Source organism: Solanum dulcamara, chromosome 8 (genome assembly GCF_947179165.1).
Source record: "Solanum dulcamara chromosome 8, daSolDulc1.2, whole genome shotgun sequence".
NCBI classification, from domain to species: Eukaryota; Viridiplantae; Streptophyta; class Magnoliopsida; order Solanales; family Solanaceae; genus Solanum; species Solanum dulcamara.
The window spans coordinates 67,890,678-67,905,503 of NC_077244.1; the positions used below are offsets into that span (position 1 = coordinate 67,890,678).

Here is a 14,826-nt window from a genome sequence, read left to right on the forward strand (position 1 = left end):
AAATGCATTTCTATTTAACCGTCGGCACTAAACAGTACAATCTTATGCTGCATCCGATGCACTAATCTCCTGCCTAGTTTGGAAAAGGGCGCCACAACTCTTACGTTTATGACATGGAAATTAGTATATGTTTGAAAAAGCTCATGCAACCACTGGGTTCAAGCTGACAAACTTTAGTTAAACCTCAGCCCACCAAAACACCCCCAAGAGGGACCCTTTTTTTAATTGCTATAAGTTCATACTTCCCCAGAAAATGTGACGAGACCGTTCTTGAAACACCAACACCAACCTTACACTGCAAATTTAGGTCGGTAGAAGTCAGGTTTCTGAAGAACTCAGCACACCCACAACCATAACCTCTATAAGGCTATAAGTTAATACTTCCGTAGAAAACATTGACAAAACTGATTCTTGTAACAGCATAACCGCGACAACCTTACACTGGCTATTCTACTGATCGTCCTGACTCCTTAAGTTAAATAGATGCATTTTGCAATCTTCATTTCTGCAAATTGTAAAGTCGGCCTCCATTTATCAGTTTCCAGAGTGCTGCTTTGGCTTCTTCTAGTGTTTCAACTGAATGGCCTTCTTCAAACGATATTCTTTGTACGTTGAACTGCAGGAAGTAAAGTGACAAAGAAAAGTTTGAAGGGTGTGTGATGAAAACAAATGACTTAAAGCAGCACATAGAAATTACCTGTGCACCTTGGCGGACACGGACATCTGTCCCCTTGCTATCTATTGATATCAAAGCGGCATCATCCACCTCAGCTTCTTGTGATAAAAGATCTTTTAGAGGCTTGGAAAATATTGCATTGAGCTCCTATAATAATCACCAAAAACATTCGCCCACTTAGTCGAAGAAAGGGAAGGAGGTTTTTTTACTTCATAATTCTAACAACAACAACAACAACCCAGTGAAATTCCACAACATGGGGTCTGGGGAGGGTAGAATGTACGCAGACCTTACTCCTACCAAGGTAGGACGGCTGTTTCCTGGAGACCCTCGGCTCAGTAAAAGCATAAATGCATAAAAATATGTTAGATAACAATAGAAATATAGTAGCATCGACACATTAATCAAGTACCTCATTGATTATCAATTACTCAAACTATCAAAAACTTACCTTAAGATATTGTTCACCACCATCAACAGCAATTTTATCGGGAAGAAGTGTCTCATACTCCTTGACATCCACCCAAGCAACAGTTCCAAAGCCTCCAATGAAATATATATCGCTGTTATAATAGATAAAGCAAGTAAGTTTTTTGAGATATACATTGCTAATTATTCTCTTCACAACAATCTGCAATGAGAGATTTTGCCTTCTATTTCCTCCTTTCAAATAAACCATTCACAGAAAGTGCAGCACGGTATATGAATCTTTTCAAATTCAAACTTAAACACGGTACATAAGTTGGTCATGTTGTTGTATTCAATTGAGTATTCAATAAGTACTGAAGTGTAGCAGAGCACAAAACTTTGAAGCGAGATGCAAGAGACTCCTGGCAGAAAAGCTGCCTACTTATCTGTCCTCTTTCTGTTTCTCAACATTAACATTATCAGATTCCCAAGTGTAACTATAAGTTTACTACTGTAGAAAGAAGTTGGCAGCAAGAAAAGTCGTACTGAACTGCTACCGAAAATCGACATTTTCCACGAAACCGAGTTAACTTAACCCAAAATGTACAGTAAAACACATCAATAAAGACATTAATAATTACGAAGCATAAGAATAAAATGCTTATTATGAGAATCAACTAGTAATCCACAAATTTGGATATAAGGTGCACATAAAAAGGCATTTGCTAGATGCTAGAATGGACAGAGTGAAAAGATGAATTCAAGTCAAAAATTCTGAAGAGGCTCATGCTAGGAGAGAGAATGCATATGATAATTTGTATACTCCTTTCATTTTCATTTGAAACCCAAACCCAGCTGAATTACTTAGAAGAAAAAAACTAACCTTATATTTTGCATCCTGAAGTAAAAAAAGTTTCCCCATTGTTGAGAAGGACCTTGCTGATGTTTTGCGATATACTGCTTGTGTGCCCATTCCTATTGAAACAATCGATACACTTGTTAAGATAAGTGGAACATTCATAACATTTAGAGAGAATTCTAATAACTTGGCCCAACCAACAGAAAATAACGGCGATTAAAGCTTTAGTATTCAATATAAAAACTGCAAAATTCTACAAATGGCACTTGAAAGCAGATTGCAGGATCAAAGATGAGAGGGCAGCAAATGATTTTCTTTTGTTCTTTTATGGGGCGGACCCATCATCTCCAAGTTTTCAGAGGTTGATCTTAAGGGTTGGCTCCAGACAGATTTCTCGGGGTCAAAAGAAAGAAAAAAAAGCAAGTTCTTTTTTAAATCAAGTAAAGTTGAGTTATATTACAACAATAACATACCCAGTGAAATACCACAAAGTGGGACTGGGAAGGACAGAGTGTAGGCAGACTTTGTAGGTTTAGTTAAATTTGAATGGAAAATAGAGAATCAGGCTGAGGATTCCATCAGCAAAGACGCCACTTTAATAAATTTGATATGACGCCTTGGAGGTCCAGCTCATACCACTTACTTCTTCAAAGTGTATCACGTAAACCATACCTTCCACTAACAAGAGTAAAACAGGAGAGAAATCGCGAGACCACTAAGTCTGATGTAAAAATTAATTCTTTTTCATATGTCAACTGATAAAAAATACTAGGGTTGATGTGGGACTGTTTACATCAGTAGAAAGCTAGAGGCATATGTGATGCTTTTTCCCTGATGCCCTTTTTTGTGGTAGTTATTGATTTGATCAGTAACATACAGATTGTAAAAAAGAAAACGCAAGAGACAATTGAGAAATACAAGATACATCCGTTGTATGTGAGCATTTAAGCAAGCGAAATTACATCATTTTTTAGAAGACAAAAGAGATAGCTAAGAAGTTTCTTAGTGTATTATTTAAATGTATATATTTGATGTTAATAGAAATCTGAAATTGATCACTACGTTTTGAAGAAGGCAGCTACCTGCTGATCTTCAGGTAGTGGATAGACATCACCAAATATCGTGACCCTTGCATTAGATAAACCACTCCATCCTGGGATCTAAACAGCCAAAAGGGCAAGAAACTCAGAGTCATAATATAAGCCAAATGTACTTGATGTTTGCTGAAATAGATCACAAACCTGTACAACCAGTGTGCATCTTGGGTCAGCTAGCAAATTACGGGTGTGTATTGCTAATGGCGAGAACGAAAATATTGGATCTGCCATAAGAATGAGAAATAATTAATGGAACATTGTATGCAATATAAATAGGAAAAGACAGCATATAGATTATTTTGTCAGCTTACAAAGATTTGCTTAAATAAAGAACAACATTTTTACAAGACCTTTCAATAATTAAATATATGTACTCCATGTTCAATTTCTTATACAATGTTATGGTACACTAATGTTGAAAAATCAATATAGTTCAAGATTATTTATCAATAATGTACCTAACAATTTCCCGGGTACTGTCAAGACAAGTTATTAATCTCCACCGCTTTCGTACCACAACCAACAAAGAAACTCAACACATTAAGATGAGTGGATTCAAGATCCTTACCACAATTGCCAATTGAAATGCTCAAAGTAGTCAACAAATTAGAACTTTAACAAAGATCAAAATGATTCCTTTTATAAAATCTGCATGGGTCAAATTGGCCTACACTTATTGATAATCAATATACTCGAAATATAGTATTGAACTCGACTTCATATTCTAACTTTTCTAAACTTGATGGTAAGAAAACCCAAAAGATGGGTTCTAAAAAAAAAAATTGTTCCGCCAGTAGAGTAGCAACTTACGCCCCATAGAATCTGGCGCAAAATCTACAAGTGTACCAAACGGGTAGCCTTCTCGCCGATGATGCATCCGAGACATCACAGTGCATAAATGAGCAAATCTAGCCTACAATATTGGGATAGAACAATGTAAACACACAGAAAAAGATGTTACTTTTACAAATCTTTGAAAAACTACAAACATCTATTAACACAAGGATTTTACCTGCTCCATTAGATTGCGGACAGCTAAGGCAGGTTTAGGTAGGCCATGAGCTGAGGTTGCACTTTGTACACCTCCAGAAATGGGAGTTCTAAAAAGTCCAGCCCTTGTACCGCCACTACTTGAGTGCTCAAGGGGTGTAAACACTTTTGAAGCTTGATTCAAATCATTTTTGTTTGTTTCTTGTTTATCTGAATTATCCTTCAGAATATGAGAGAGTCCGTCACAACAAAGCTGAAGTAGCCATTTAGCATTACGACTAATGGACTATATCAAGGAAAGAGAAGTATAATTCATTAAGAGATTCTTCAGAATTACTGAACTTCAATTTTTGGATGCGTGACAAACTATTCAGGTTTACATTTTTGGATCAAAAATCCGGTTCATTCTGTAGAGATAACATTTCACCACACAGCATTCATTTATAAATACAAGAGCATCTCATTAAACTTAGTTTTCTAAAGCCAAATTTTAGTAGGAGGCTTTTCTTTTATACATTTGTAGTTAGGATGTAGTATTCTTATAAAAATATTAAGTATTTATATGGTAAGAATTAATTCAAATTAATAAGATGTTAGACATGTATTTGAAATATATTACCTTGAATTTTATTGTAAAAAACTTAATTTACTACTATGAAGATTTAAGCCGTTTAATTTGAAGATTTAAAATATTTGTAATGTTTGAAAGAATTGACTTTGCTTATTATTTAGCTACCATATTTTATTCTCTACGCAACCTTTATTTATATTAACTATTACTCTTATCCTGCTTTCCTTTATGATATAGTAAGTTTATTCTTCACATTGTTTATGTGTGTCATTGTGTAACTACGGGAAGCATGTAATCTATACAACAACAACAACCCAGTGAAATCCCACATCGTGGGGTCTAGGGAGGGTAAAGTGTACGCAGACCTGACTCCTACCAATGTAGGACGGTTGTTTCCGAAAGACCCTCGGCTCAATAGAAGCATAGGAAAAAAATGTCAGACAAGAATATTAAAAGTAGAAAAGTAGAAAAGAAGATAACGGAAGAGTTCCAAACAATAGTATAATCAAAGCACCAAAAACAGTAGATATCGTCAAATAATAGCATAAATACCATAAATAACATAAGATAACATGACATACATAACATAAATAACCTAAATCAGAGTACAAGAAATCATAGTGCGTTAATACGCCTACGGATAAGGGGGAATAATGTCACTATGTACTAGCCTTCTACCCTGATATGTGTCCTCCACACCCTCCTATCTAAGGTCATGTCCTCGGTAAGTCGTAAATGCGACATGTCCTGTCTGATCACCTCTCCCCAATATTTCTTCGGCCTACCCCTACCTCTTCTGAAACCATCCATGGCCAATCTCTCACATCTCCGCACTGGTGCATCTGGGACTCTCCTCTTCACATGCCCAAACCATCTCAGTCGCGTTTCACGCATCTTGTCTTCCACCGGGGCCACTCCTACCTTGTCTCAAATAGCCTCATTTCTAATTCTGTCGCTCCTGGTATGCCCACACATCCATCTCAACATTCTCATCTCGGCAACTTTCATCTTTTGCACGTGTGAGACCTTAACTGACCAACACTCCGCCCCATATAACATAGCTGGTCTAACCACCACTTTGTAGAACTTGCCCTTAAGTCGTGGTGGCACCTTCTTATCACATAACACACCGGAGGCGAGCCTCCATTTCATCCATCCTGCCCCAATACGATGTGTGACATCCTCGTCGATCTCCCCGCTGCCTTGCATGATAGAACCAAGGTACTTAAAACTACTTCTCTATTGGATGGCTTGGTCCCCGAGCCTAACTTCCGCGCCAACCTCTTGAGGAGTCTCACTGAACTGGCACTTTAGGTACTCTGTCTTGGTCCTACTCAACTTAAACCCTTTAGACTCCAAGGTGCGTCTCCAATCTTCCAGCCTAGCGTTAACTCCGCTATGAGTCTCATCGATGAGGACTATGTCGTCCGCAAAAAACATACACCATGGCACCTCACCTTGAATTTGTCGCGTCAATACATCCATCACCAAGGCAAATAGAAACGGACTAAGAGCTGATCCTTGATGCAACCCCATCACAACTGGAAAGTGTTCTGAATCCCCTCCTACTGTCCTTATCCTGGTTTTGGCACCCTCGTACATGTCCTTGATCACCCTTATGTACGCTACAGGTACACCTTTAGCCTCCAAACATCTCCATAGTATCTCTCGTGGGACTTTATCGTAGGCCTTTTCTAAGTCGATGAATACCATATGCAAGTCTTTCTTCCTCTCCCTATATTGCTCCATTAGTCTCCTCATAAGATGGATGGCTTCCGTAGTTGAGCGTCCCGGCATAAATCCAAACTGGTTCTCTGAAATAGAGACGCCTCTTCTCACCCTCATCTCCACCACTCTTTCCCACACTTTAAAGTACAATACTTTATGAAACTATGTGTATCAACCATCCAAACAAGCTGTAAATATAACTGTTCTGACCTGATGTTTTCTAAGACAATTCTTTAGTCATGCCTAAAGATACTTTGGGAATGTCAAGTTGAAGTACTCCTAGTAGCTATAAAGGGTCAATAATAATAGAAATTGACTAGCTAATTTCATTATCAACGACATACAAGTGTAATCCCACAAGTGGGACTAGCTAATTTCATGAATTTCATAAAGGAAAAACACAGAGAAAAACTTCGAGTTTCTATGATTATCAGGGGGAAGATCAGCAATAAAAAAAACGAGAGGTTTTACCTGGGACAACGAAAAAGTTGATTCGGGAACTAAACCAAACCCATTATCATTCTTCAACCAATTAATATCCTCTTCTTCGCAGCCGCTTTCACCCGATAGTTCGGCACAGCTAACCACTAGACGGGGAGAGCAGCCGCCGCCGCCGCCGCCGCCAAAAGAGCTCGTAGATGGTGGGCTAAAACTAATTTTGGGATAACAAGTAGTGCGCCTGTTAGATGGTTTGATGGATTGAAATACTGGCGGAGTATCGGAAAACCTAGAGACACGATTGGAGCTTGAGAGAGCTGCTTCCATGGAGGAAGAGAGAGAGTGCGACGACGCCATGTTTAAGAATTACTAAGGGATTGGGGGCAATGTGAGCTGAAGTTAAAAGAGACTGAAAAAGGTTGTAAGAAAAAGGAGGGCGTTTAAATAAAGCTAACAATAAAAGCATCATGTTTGATCCGGCCCACATTTACTCGGCCCAGAATTAAAAGTTATTTACATAAAAGTACCTTTATTAAAATTTGTGTTTAAGATTTTAATAATTAAAATTAGACCTTCTATGTGACAACGCATGCAAGTGTACCAATGGATGAGTTTCATTTTGCTATGTGAGCTGAAGAAAAGCTCATACACACTCAAGGGGGATTGAATTAAAAGAGACTTTTGAGAGTGCAAATAAGAAAAATAGGACACAAGTCTTGAAAATGAAGTAAAAGGACTTAATTAAAGATAATGACACATATTTTAAGAACCCACAAGTTTTTTTCATTTACAAAAGACTCCCTCTCTTTTTTTCTCTGCCCCTCATCTACCCCTCCTCCACGTCATCATCACCTCCAAACAACTGACAGATGTTTAAACATTTGTCTAAACAACTAACAAATATTTTCATATCTCGGTCTCCAAAACAATTAGCAAATATTTTCATATCGTTCCAAACAACTAGTTGATATTTAAAATATTCTCATTGTTTTAACTAAAGAATCATAAAAAATACCTAAACAACTTAGAGTTGTTTAAATATCTTCTAGTTGTTTGAACTAAACAACATTTGGTTGTTTAAATAATTTTTGATTGTTTAAACAACTTCTGTTGTTTGAACTAAACAACTTAGGTAGTTTAAACAACATCTCTTGGTTGTTTGAACAACTCCTGTTTATATAAATAACATATCAATTTTTTTTATATAATTTTCACAATCAGAGTGAAGAAAAAAATGAGGATGACAACATCCGGAGAAGAAGAAGATGAAAACACAAAAAGTTTGAAAAGAAAGGAAAAAACGGAGAAGAAAAAAGGCAAAGAAGTTAAGGAAGAAGAAGATGAAAGGGAAAAGTAACAAGAGCGTTTAAAAAAAATAGAGAAAAGAAAAGAGAAGAGAAGAGAGGAGGGAAAAGGAAGAAGAAAAGAGCGTTTAAAAAAATGGAGAAAATGAATGAAATTTAGGGTTTTATTAAAAGTTTTTGATCTTTTAATTTTTATCCTAAACTTTTAAATATTCTAATTCAACCTCATCTCTTCATAATTAACCCCTAATTAAATGTTTATAACATAAAAAAAAGAAAAAGAAATAGAAATCTCCTATCTTTCATTCCACTCTCAAAAATTCCTTTTAGCTCAAACAACAAAAGTTAATACGTATACATACATGTACACACACTTAATGCATATTATATTGAAATAACGATCATAAGAATAATATTAAATTTTTGTGATAAATTCTTAAAAATAGTATTCTACTTATAATGTTAAAGAATTTTTTAAAAAAGGTTATAAATATCTATGTTAAAAAGTAAATTATATATAATATAATGAGATATTAAATAGATATGATATAACAATGGTAAAATGGACAATACATGAAATAAAGGGAGGAGTTTGATTATTGTTCAAAGTTGAGGGGGTAGTTTGATTTTAAAAGAAAAGTTGGGGATGAAAATGATTATCGTTAGCTTGCTTGCATAAAAGTTCATTGGGTAATACTTTCTCCGGCTTATTTTATGTGGTATTTTTTAAATTTTGAGATTCAAACAAACTTATTTCTAACTGTCATTTTTTATACATATTTTAAATTATTAATTATTGTGACTTATATATTTTTTTACGAGGTTTGCAAATATATAAATTTATTTTCAGAAAACTTGAAGAATTCATGTCCAATTCACTATCAAACACTTAAATTATTTAACTCTCAAAATTCAAATTGTATCACATAAACTAGGACAAACAAGAGAAAATAGTCAAATCCCCCACCCCCTCCAAACTTATTATCGGATTCTCAACTACACACCTATGTTGACACTCAATTTTGACCCTCCACAACGCAAATTAGCTATCGAGTTTCTTTGAATTTCAAACATTTTTGAAATAATTAACTTTTATAAAAACAAAGATATTTTCATGTTATTCTTAACTATTTTTATTTTTTTATAAATTTTAATATAATATACATATTTCTATAAACTATATCTTTGATTACTATTTATGTAGTTATTCGAAAATCATTTCAAAAAGATTTTATTTTTTAACTAAATACAATGTTAGTTAGGTTAGTTTAATTATAGTTTGCATTTTTAAAAATTTTAGTTTTTTCTATAAAAAAAATCCTCAATCTCCACATCAAAAATTGTATGAAAATTTAAAGTTTTTAGAGCCTATATAAAAGCTCATATTCTTATTAAGAAGAAAGAAGAAGTGGGAGGTTTTTTAGTCACCCCAAAGTTAGAAATTTTCTTAACTTGGTTAGGATTTTGGACTCTTGTCCCTAGCCTAAAAGTTGTGAAAATTTTTAGCTTTCAATCTATATTTTTCTTCAAGGAAAATAGAAGATTGAAGTCGAAATTTAGGCTAAGAACAATGTTCTTATAACGTCGAATCTACGAAGGTTCGAGTCTAAATTTATTTATTTATTTGTAGATTGGAATTCCATCAAGCTCTTGGGTGGTTGTGAAGCTGTCTTCCGCTTATCGTCTTCAGTCTTGTTGCCCGGAAAGAGGTAAAATCTTTTCTCAATTTTATTTTATTTAATTATTTCATGTTTTATATTTAGTTGATTCGTAGTTTTGTTTTTTTTAGTTAGCATGTGTTAGAATTAATTAGCTATCATGTGTTAGGATTATTTCATGAAAGATCTTAGTTTTGTTCATTATTTTTCCAAATAGTTTCCTTTGACAATATAAATTTTCATGTTTTTAATTTCTTCTTTTAACATGATTTAGATAACAAAAACATGATTAAAGTTATTATTCAATTAGAACTTTCATAGCCTAATTGATTTAATTTTTTTTAAAAAAAAAATTGAGCTAGTATAGCATATCTATTAAATTCGTGTTCTTTAGTTACTTGAATATATTTTTTCTTTTTTTTTTTTTTGTCCACATATATGCACGTTGTTAGTCTATTCTAGGATGCTTATCAATTTGATAACTTAAAATATCACGATATGTTCGTTGGTTTAACTTAAAATAAGTAAATGCTTATGTAATTTCATTTTGGTGCATGTGATATCAATTTGAGTCCATCTTTGGACCCCATCGTTATATATCATTGAGTTTTGAGTATCCCATCATCTTGTTTGAATTGCTGAAAAGTTGATAAATAAAAACGAAGGTAATATTCATGATTTATATATTGATATTGGGCTGTATACATGGAATACAGGTGGAAAACAGTGTCGTATATACTAATATACAGTATCTATATAGTCTGATATGCAAGAAAATAATATTGTATACACTGATATACAATATATATACAGTCTGATATACATTGATATACAACAGATACAGGGAATAAACAAGTGGTATACTATGTGTATACAGTTCGATATACAGAAATAAATTTGTATACATTATATACAATGTATATATATTATGATATACAGTGTATATACAACTGCAACATACAATGGAATTGTCTTAAGGTTCAAAACGCAGATGACCAACAACTTAGTCCAAGCGTACAGAAACTATGTTGGATAATATTTTCATGTGTTATTTATTGTTTATATTAATTCAGGTTGTAATAATTTATTCACTTATGTTATTTATGCTTGCTTAGATATTAATTTTAATTTATTTTAACTTAATTAGATTCCCCTAAAGATAAACCAAATCATGTTAATTTACTCTTTAGATGATTTTCTACCTTTACTTAGGCATTTGGTAAATTTTACTTTTCTTTTATACATGTATATTATTTTCAATATTTAAGTTTGATCACTTTTTCCCAAAAAAAATAATTAAAGTTCGTTTCCTTTTAAATTAATATTTTTAAAAGTTAGTCAAATATTTTTCAAATTGTCGGATAACCGCGCATTAGCAGCAACTTTGAATGCTTAACACATTCTCAAAGTTGGAATAAGAACCTCATACCTTTTTCTTTGAGTTTTTAAGATTTCAATCTGTTAGGGTCTTTTAAATTAAGTTTTCTTAATTTCTTTAAAAAATTAAGTGGCGACTCCTCTTTTCTAAATTTGATTTTTTCTCTATAAAGTTGAAATTAATTTTAAACCATTTTTTTCAGATATAACAACCTATACTTCACGAGGGTCCTAATACCCCTCTAGACTATTTCAAAATGGAATTAATTTCACCTTAAACTGCAATACCATATTTGTTGTGTGTGATGAAATACACGCACCAATCCATATCTTACGTGTGGATTTTCTATTTAAATTTATTTTTTATTTACTTTCTTCCTCATTCTTGTTCTCTTCATTACCGCCTTTTCACCATTAAATCTATATCAAAGCTTCTTCTAGTTATGGCTAAAAATGTAAAAAAATGGTCATATTTTTTAAAAAATCAAGGGTCTTCTTCTAATGAAGAATTTGAACAAAATCCATTAATCGATTTTGCTGAAAATACAAATTCATCAAATGAGTTGAAGAAGAAAAATCAACTTTTCTGCAAAGGATGAACAAGAAATTGAGTTTATTTTATTTCTATTCTAATTGAAAATTGTGTTAAATAAAGTTACAAATCTAATGTTTACTTTTGGATGACTTGAAAAATTGATTTGTATATATGAAAAAGATGGAAAGTGAGGTAAACTAAAATGAAAAAGTTCCTGACAAATTTATCTTCTTAGTCTTTTGGCTTCCTCTATGCTTCGATTATTTCCTCTCCGTCGCCGACATAATCAATATTCCATAGGAGATGGAAGTATTTTGGCGGTTGTTTCTTCTTCACCATGGAAGTGGGTGAGGAAAAATAATTCCCTCCATTAAAGGAGAGGTCACTTTGTTTAAAAGAAGTAAATAAAAATAGAAAAAATTAAATATAAATTATTTAATTATAACATAAAAGTAATAAAAATATTTTTTTACATGTTTTTTGCTCCTCACTTTCTCAAAGAAAGTGAAATGCACTCTTTACGCCAACTCGGCACTTAAGAATTTATTTATTTCACTTTAGAGTAGTTCAGGATGTAATAGGACCCCCGTGAAGTATAAATGTGTAGTTGAGAATTCGATAATAAATTAAGAGGCATTTGACTATTTTGTCGACAAAGAAAATAACTTTTATGATCAATCAATTAAATTTATATTTTACTCTTTCATTAGTGCCACATAATTAAAAGTTCAACCGATTCCATCTTAGAAATTTAGTTAAGATTTGAAGTTAATTTTATTTCTTTATTTTAACTTTTAATATTTTCTTCTAAAGCGTGATAAAGAAGAAATTGAAGACCGTGAGGGAATAGAAATACGTAACAATGTCTATGTAAGTTACCATATTTGGGAGGATTATTCTGAAGAAAATGTCATGTAACTTAAGTTGGCACATATATTACGTGAGTCTGTTCGGATTGACTTATAAATAGCTTATAAGTTGTTTTCAGTTTTTTTGAGTGTTTGGCTGACTAATTTAAAGTCATTATGTGCTTAAAATAAGCTCAAAAAAATAATTAGATCTGTTTGGGTTAACTTATCTAAAACAACTTATAAGCTAAAAACAACTTATACGTTGCTCAAAATAAGTTAAGTCAAACAGGTACTTGCACTCCCTTATTCAGTTCCATGGAAATTTTAGCCATGAAATGTTGTATCTCATTGGGATATATTAGATGTGATACTCGCTCCGTTTTTATTTATATGTCTTTATCGCCCTTATTAAAAATAGATGTTTCTTAATACTTATCATTTCATAAAATCAATATATAAATAATGCTATTTTTTCTATTTTATCCCTGAAATTTATTAGCCTGAAAATACGAATTTGACCACCATAAAAAAATTAAATGATTCATTCATGTTCATTGGCCAATTTTATTAATTAAAATAAATTAATTTAGGTTCATTTAGTGAAATTTGAAAACTAACTTCGAGAGAGAACACTATATAAAAGTACAATAATAAAATTATCTTATCTAATTTCTTAAGAAACATGAAATCTAAAATAGTGAAATTAAATAAGAAGGAATTAAGAAAGTTCATAGCTTTAAGTATGAAAGTTAGCAAAGGCGAATGATTCAATGGATGTTTTTTTATTTCTACGCAGGATTTAAAAACAGGTCGAAAATCGACAAAGCGTCCATTTTCTACTCAACTGTTTTGATCGATGCAGTTCTCTCAATTTGTTTTACTCGATTTTTACTCAGTTTTTAGTAGTGTTGGTAAATTTTAGCTTGTCATCGTAATGGTTACTTTACTAGCTCAAAAGAAAACAAAAGAAAATACTGCTGTAAAAGGGACGGCAATGTTCAAACTTTCCCCTTTTTTTTCAAATGATTTCCACAAAACTAAATGGAAAAATACTAGAAAATATTCGTCCAAACGCCTTTAAAAAAATCAAGGTGACGACGATTCAGCCCAACTTTCCTCCATTCCTTGACGTCTTCGGTTGTTGGCTTTCACAATTTTTCGAAGTTTAAATTGTGTGGCTAATATTAGCTTTGCTGGCACACCAGAGATCTCCTCCAATTTCTTCAAACATTGCCAGGTGGATTTTGATTTGTCGTTTTTACTTCTCAAACCGAACCAAAAACACGCCGCCAAGCCTACCCGCACTGGCATAGCCCTAGACCGGCCTAAACAAATCCCCAAGGCACTACAAGCCGTTTGCACCACCCATTCGTCACCGTCCATTCCAAGCTTCATACACCAATGCATGAACACACAAGTCGCCGCCCTCGGATCTCGAAATTTCACACTTCTCGGTGTGGTAGCAGAATTGACTTCACCGGTAGAATCATTTGTAGAGTAATCCGGAAATTGCTTTCGATCGGAAGAGTTTATGTTAATCTTTTGTGTACTAGCGCTGGTTTGCGTGCTGGAAACACAAGTAGATGACGAAGAAGATGAAAGAGAACAGAGATCTGAATCAGCAGACGAATTCCGGGAGCAGGAAGGACAAAGAGCGGGACACGGGGGAGAACAGGGGGAAAAACGACTTTTCGTAAGGGAATTGCAGTGAGAGCAAAGAGTAAAACGAAGGTGGCGAGCAACAAGGAAATTAGCCTGATGAACTTTGACATCACAATGAAAACATAGAAAAGCTGAATCAGATGGGCAAAATAGAGCGGCTTGGTCATTGCAAAGATCACAGAGTTTAGAGGACATAACTTCTTCCATATTTCTTAACTTGTGATAGTGGAAATGGGGAAGAGAAGATATATGAAGAGAAGGAATGAAGAAGGTGAGATAGCCAAGAGTGCTACGTAAAGAGAATTTAGACTTTAGAGTGACTTGTGAAGTGTATTATTGCTGAATTTATGTGTGTGGTTTAAAAAAAAAAAGTGAGCAGCGGCCCAGTAATATTATAAAAGAGAGATTAAAGGAAAGCCAAGTGTTGCAGCTGTGGACTTCGTATTAACCAGTAATGCATTTGCCCACATGTGGAGTGTGGACTAAAAACTCAACCACCATATATTTATAAATAAGAGCGAAATTCACTCTTTTTAACTTCTTTTAGTACAAAACAATAAAACTTTTCTTTTAAGAATTAATTAATTCAATATTTATTTTATGACCAAATAAAAATAATTAATTTTGACAAATTTAATTTAAAATAGTATTTTAAATCATCTAAGCAAAAAA

The 14,826-nt window shown here is 33.5% G+C and overlaps 2 protein-coding genes across 4 annotated transcripts; both read right to left on the reverse strand.

Annotated features, from left to right (window-relative positions):
• Positions 1 to 77: 77 nt before the first annotated feature.
• Positions 78 to 7,178, reverse strand: LOC129899691 (uncharacterized). 3 transcript variants are annotated; one of them, XR_008769569.1, is made up of 10 exons: positions 6,801 to 7,178; positions 4,053 to 4,250; positions 3,851 to 3,953; positions 3,185 to 3,264; positions 3,026 to 3,103; positions 1,968 to 2,059; positions 1,128 to 1,239; positions 698 to 823; positions 441 to 616; positions 78 to 295 (listed from the first exon to the last, which is right to left on the reverse strand). XR_008769569.1 is itself a non-coding variant. In XM_055974718.1 (9 exons), exons 1-9 carry the CDS (start codon positions 7,122 to 7,124, stop codon positions 500 to 502), a joined length of 1,230 nt encoding a protein of 409 aa, XP_055830693.1. In that variant the 5' UTR covers positions 7,125 to 7,178; the 3' UTR covers positions 78 to 499. The 3 variants fall into 3 exon arrangements, 1 of the variants encoding a protein (XP_055830693.1); XR_008769570.1 differs by having other exon boundaries at positions 436 to 616; XM_055974718.1 differs by having other exon boundaries at positions 78 to 616.
• A 6,060-nt stretch (positions 7,179 to 13,238) lies between these two features.
• LOC129899590 (B-box zinc finger protein 32) lies at positions 13,239 to 14,517 on the reverse strand. The gene has a single exon (XM_055974596.1). The coding sequence runs from the start codon at positions 14,359 to 14,361 to the stop codon at positions 13,579 to 13,581; it is 783 nt and encodes a 260-aa protein (XP_055830571.1). The 5' UTR covers positions 14,362 to 14,517; the 3' UTR covers positions 13,239 to 13,578.
• Positions 14,518 to 14,826: the final 309 nt, after the last annotated feature.

Excerpts from the sequence above, each read along its gene's own strand:
- LOC129899691 (XM_055974718.1), bottom strand. The coding sequence starts at position 7,124 with ATGGCGTCGTCGCACTCTCTCTCTTCCTCCATGGAAGCAGCTCTCTCA. Across the intron at positions 3,954-4,052 it reads TCCGCAATCTAATGGAGCAG|GCTAGATTTGCTCATTTATG; the intron begins GTAAAATCCTTG and ends CCAATATTGTAG. Across the intron at positions 3,265-3,850 it reads TGCGCCAGATTCTATGGGGC|ATCCAATATTTTCGTTCTCG; the intron begins GTAAGTTGCTAC and ends TTCTTATGGCAG.
- LOC129899590 (XM_055974596.1), bottom strand. The coding sequence starts at position 14,361 with ATGGAAGAAGTTATGTCCTCTAAACTCTGTGATCTTTGCAATGACCAA.